Source organism: Chaetodon trifascialis, chromosome 8 (genome assembly GCF_039877785.1).
Source record: "Chaetodon trifascialis isolate fChaTrf1 chromosome 8, fChaTrf1.hap1, whole genome shotgun sequence".
NCBI lineage: Eukaryota > Metazoa > Chordata > Actinopteri > Chaetodontiformes > Chaetodontidae > Chaetodon > Chaetodon trifascialis.
The window spans coordinates 652,501-657,500 of NC_092063.1; the positions used below are offsets into that span (position 1 = coordinate 652,501).

The following is a 5,000-nucleotide window of genomic DNA, read 5'->3' on the forward strand; positions in this document are numbered from 1 at the left end:
CCTGTTGGAGTTGGTTGAGGTGGAGCTAATTTTAAACTAATAATTTTTTTCATTCTGGATCAATCTGCTTATCATTTTCTCCATTGATCGATCGATCGATCGATGATTGGTTGATTTGGAAACATTGTGAAAACAGTGAGAAATGTGGTCACGATGAGCCCAAAGTGACGCCTTCACCATGTGTCTTTGGTCCAACCAACAGTCCACATTTAAGGATTTCATCATCTAAAAACCAAGCCCTGACCTTTGACCCTTCAGACAGCGCGTGGGCTCTGGAGCGCGTCAGAAAACCGTTAACAGTAAATGCATCACTGCATCCACACATGAGGTCAGACTCCATCATCGTCCAGAGTCTTCTGGTCTCGAGCTCCTCTGAGACGGACTGATGCAAAGAGGAAAAGTGTTCTGTGGTCAGATGAATCCACGTTTCAGGTTGTTTGTGGACATCGTGGACGTGGTGTCCTCTGGGCCAAAGAGGAAAAGGAGCATCCGGATTGTTCCAGCAGAGTCCAGCAGCCAGCCTCTGTGCTGGTCTGCAGGTGTGTTAGTGTCCATGGGTCACCTGCACACCTGTGATGGTCCAAACAGGTTCTGGAGGGACATGCTACCACCCAGGGTAGGGTCTTCTTCAAGGATGTCTTCATCAGGGACGTCTTATTATTCCATCAGGACTGTGAACAGACTGCAGAGTTCAGGTTCTAGACTGGCTGCCTGCAGTCCAGACCTGTCCCCCTTTGAGACCGTGACAGATGGAAGATTAAATACGTTCCAGTTCAACATGAGTCAAAGAGGATTTTCACTGCGTTCACGTTTTATTTACGTTTCACTTTATGGAAAAACCTGAAACACTGAAGTAAAATTCACTGCTTTCTGTTCACTGAGCAGCCGAAGAAACCAGAGAAGAAGACGACGACACCATCAGCAGCTTCCCCCAAGAGGTATCCACCTGTCTGTCCGTCTGTCTATCCGCTTGTCTGTCCACCTGTCTGTCTGTCTGTCTGTCCGCCTGTCTGTCTGTCTGTCTGTCTGTCTGTCTGTCTGTCTGTCTGTCCGCCTGTCTGTCTGTCTGTCTGTCTGTCTGTCTGTCTGTCCGCCTGTCTGTCTGTCTGTCTGTCTGTCTGTCTGTCCGCCTGTCTGTCTGTCTGTCTGTCTGTCTGTCTGTCTGTCTGTCTGTCTGTCTGTCTGTCCGCCTGTCTGTCTGTCTGTCTGCCTGTCTGTCTGTCTGTCTGTCCGCCTGTCTGTCTGTCTGTCTGTCCGCCTGTCTGTCCGCCTGTCTGTCTGTCTGTCTGTCTGTCTGTCTGTCTGTCCGCCTGTCTGTCTGTCTGTCTGTCTGTCTGTCTGTCTGTCTGTCTGTCTGTCCACCTGTCTGTCTGTCCGCCTGTCTGTCTGTCTATCCGCCTGTCTGTCTGTCTGTCTGTCTGTCTGTCCGCCTGTCTGTCTGTCTGTCTGTCTGTCTGCCTGTCTGTCTGTGTCTCCGTCTGTCTGTCTGTCTGTCCACCTGTCTGTCTGTATCTCTGTCTGTCTGTCTATCCGCCTGTCTGTCCACCTGTCTGTCCACCTGCCTGTCTGTCTGTCTGTCTGTCTGTCTGCCTCTCTGCCAGCAGACAGACAGGATGTCTCACTCCAAGGTGTTAAATTAACACTTTCTCACCCTCCTTCTTCATTCCTCCATCCCTCCATTCCCATATGTTACCATGTTACCATGGAAACAGAGCGGGGGGGGGCACGGGAAGAGAGGGGGGAGGTGAGGAAGGAGAAGGAGATGAGGAGAGGAGAAGAAGGCTTGGAAAAGAGGAGAAATGAGAGAGAAGAGGAGGTGAAAGTGAAATCACAGAGGGAGGAAGGAGAAACAGAGGAGCAGTGATGGATTAAGAATAGAGCCTCCTCTGTAAAGTCCACTTCCTCCATCTGTGAAGGAGTAAAAGAGTAGATAAAAGAAAAAGGGAGAGGAGGAGGAAGAGAAAGTGAAAAGAGAAGAGTGCAAAGACGGAGGAGGAGGAGGAGGAGAGAGGAAAGCAGAAAAAGTGAAGGAGGAGAGGAAACAGGAGAGAAAGGGGAAGGAGGAGAGGATGACGATGAGATCAAAAGCAGATTGTGTATTAGTCACTAACCAGACTTCACCTCCGTCTGACCAGTCAGCTCTCTGGTTAGGCCACAGCGGTAAACAATCAGAGTCGTCATGACGACTGCGGTCACACAGCCAGAGCAGGAAGTGGAGAGCAGAGCACTTCCTGCTGAGATGTAAATGAGCAGCAGTGATAAACTGACAGTGTGTGAACGTTTGACTGTTCGTCTTCACAGAAGATCAAGTCTGAATGAGCTCGACATGTTTCAGCCTTCAGGAAACTTTATTCACATTAACAACAACAACGACAACACAACAAGTTTATTCACGTTAACATTTAACTTTAACATTTAATTTTATTCACTTTGAACTGACGCACGCACCTTTTCCCGTTGCTGCACTTCCTGCTTTGTCTCTCGCTTCCTGATTTTCCTGTTACGGTAAATAAAAGTGAAACGTCTGATTGGTTGAAGTTGAAAACACATGCCCACCACAGGTCATGTGACCATGACATCACCACAGATCTCATATCAAAACAGATGGTCGCAGTTACATTCAGCTAGCTTACTGTCGTTAGCTTGATCTTAACGCTGATTATTCGGTTATTAACGTTATTTTCATTCTTCACTAGTCTGGAATCTGATTTTCAACATGAATTAAGACTCTTCACAAAACTCTAAGATACATTTCGTGTGTTTTTGTACTAAAAATGTTGTAAATGTTAGCTAGTTTCTGGTGCTGCCGAGCTAGCAAAGAAGGGTCAAAGGTCCCCAGTTCAGTGAACATTAACCGTCCTGCTGTGTTTGGGTCAACATCCTGACCCTAACCCAGGGGACGTAGGACCTTTTGTCACGTTCACATTAAAAGCCTTATAAATGTGGGGAACGTAGGACCCTGGAAACTCACTTCAGGACCGTGGGAACACAGAAATGACTCTGTTAGGAACATAAACCGTTCGTTTGCTTCTGCCTCAGATATGAATCCACTCTGCAGCGGTTTCACGACGTTTCATCTGATGTTTTCTGTGATCAGTGGCAGAGGAACAACATGAAGGTTGAGCGGCTCCAAAGCTCACTTATCGACAACGAGCATCTCATTTATTGAGCGTGAACACAAACAGGAAGTGGAGCTGTTCCTCTGTTAGCGGCTAGCGTTCCTCATCACGTCTCTCTGTCCTCATGAACGCAGACTGTCACAGCAGACGGACATGAGTGACACGTACGCTGTGGTCAACAAGCCCAAACATCCTCCCCCGCCTTCATCAAGCCCCACCTACTCCACTGTAGCCACGCCCAGAGCCAACAGTGCAAGCAGGTAAGGAAACACCTGGAACCTTCAGTGCAGAGTCTCCCCCCGAAACGTGTCGCTGCATCAAATTCAACCAGAAAACAGGTGTGTGTGTGTGTGTGTGTGTGTGTGTGTGTGTGTGTGTGTGTGTGTGTGTGTGTGTGTGTGTGTGTGTGTGTGTGTGTGTGTGTGTGCGCTTCCTTACTTGCTTGTCACACTCAGTCTCTTCATAACGAACCCTCAGGCCTCCGCCCTCGTCCCATCACTATGACAACGACCCTGACGGAGCATCGGCGGCTGCTGTCTACAGCACCGTCAGACCTCGAGCTAAACCAGCCAATCAGCAGCACTCTGCCGCGCCCGTCTACGACGTGGCAATACCTGCCGATCACAGGCCTGGGGAGGGGCCACCGTCACTCAGCAGCAATGGAGAGTATCACCTGGTGCCAGGTAATGAGGAGGGAGGGAAGGATGAGCGGATGAATGTGGGAAAAATGAAGGAGTGAAGGAGGATAGAAACATCTCTTCTCTCCTCCAGGTGAACATCGTTCAACCACAGACGACGATTATGAAGATTTCTCCTCCTCAGGGCCACACATGACCAACCTCTGCTCACCTGGCGGGATCGGTCAGTACACCTGTGCGCCTGCACCTGTCCGTCCTGCTCTGGCTGGACTCGTCTCACTCGACTGAATTCTGTGTTTCAGGGTTTAACTGTCGCATTCAGAAGCCCAGAGGACCCCGAGACCCTCCTGCTGAGTGGAGCCGACAGGAGCGATGAAGGAGCTGGTTTCCAGTGGACTGTCAGACTGGACCAGTCCACTGACACGCGGTTCAACGCGAGCTGTGAGGCCGAGCGTGTGTGATCTGATGTGCTTCGTTGTTTTTTCCGTTTCTGATGAAAACTGTTCATGTATGGAAACAGGCTGAAACCTGTTGATGATTCACCTGTGAACTCTGAAGCTCAGGCCAGCTCTTTAAGATAAGATCAGATAAGTCTTTATTTATCCCACGCTGGGGAAATTCAGCTGTTACTACCCGTCTTATCTTCACAGCACGAAGCTTCACGGCTGCTTCTGCTGGACCAGAGTCTTTTCTAACAACAGTGAAACAATAAAATGAGCTTTTTTCATTCAGTCATTCAGAATAATTGTTTCACATTTGACACCAAAGAGTTCAAACACGTTTCCTCTTCACTGTTTTTCTGGTTTTGTACTCATCACATCAGCTGTAGATGTTTAGGAAATGTGACTCAGATTAACTGTTTCTGTTACGAATAAAGATCTTTATTTAAACAGCATGTCAGAACAAAGTGTTTAATGTTGTCAAACCAGGACATGAAGTCCATCAATGCTTTTAGAAGAAAGATATAAAAGAGCAGCTGGAATCACTGAAGCTCCAGACAAACCTCAAAAACACAGCAGTTAGCTTCCTGGTTTAGCCGTTAGCGTCCTGCAGAGGGACGTCTTTCTGCTCAGCGACAGCAAACATTTATGTCTTTTCATCATCAGAACTTCAGATTTGAGCAGATCGACAGTGATCAGAAGCTCGCAGGAGTTCGTCTGGAGCCTTTGATCTCTTCACACCGTCTTCATCAGCAGAAGCAGCTTCGTTTTCTGTCTGAGCACCTGAAAGACACAGAAGAAGA

At 48.3% G+C, this 5,000-nt stretch overlaps 1 protein-coding gene across 1 annotated transcript in view; it reads left to right on the top strand.

Moving 5' to 3' along the window:
- The window catches only part of ptpn18 (protein tyrosine phosphatase non-receptor type 18), a 14,732-nt gene extending 10,082 nt beyond the window's left edge, over window positions 1-4,650 (top strand). The window contains exons 12-16 of the mRNA XM_070967905.1: window positions 886-938; window positions 3,254-3,379; window positions 3,597-3,802; window positions 3,891-3,980; window positions 4,060-4,650. Coding sequence (XP_070824006.1) covers window positions 886-938; window positions 3,254-3,379; window positions 3,597-3,802; window positions 3,891-3,980; window positions 4,060-4,133 — 549 coding nt within the window. The 3' untranslated portion in view covers window positions 4,134-4,650. The remainder of the gene's footprint in view (window positions 1-885; window positions 939-3,253; window positions 3,380-3,596; window positions 3,803-3,890; window positions 3,981-4,059) is intronic.
- The last annotated feature ends 350 nt before the right edge of the window (window positions 4,651-5,000 follow it).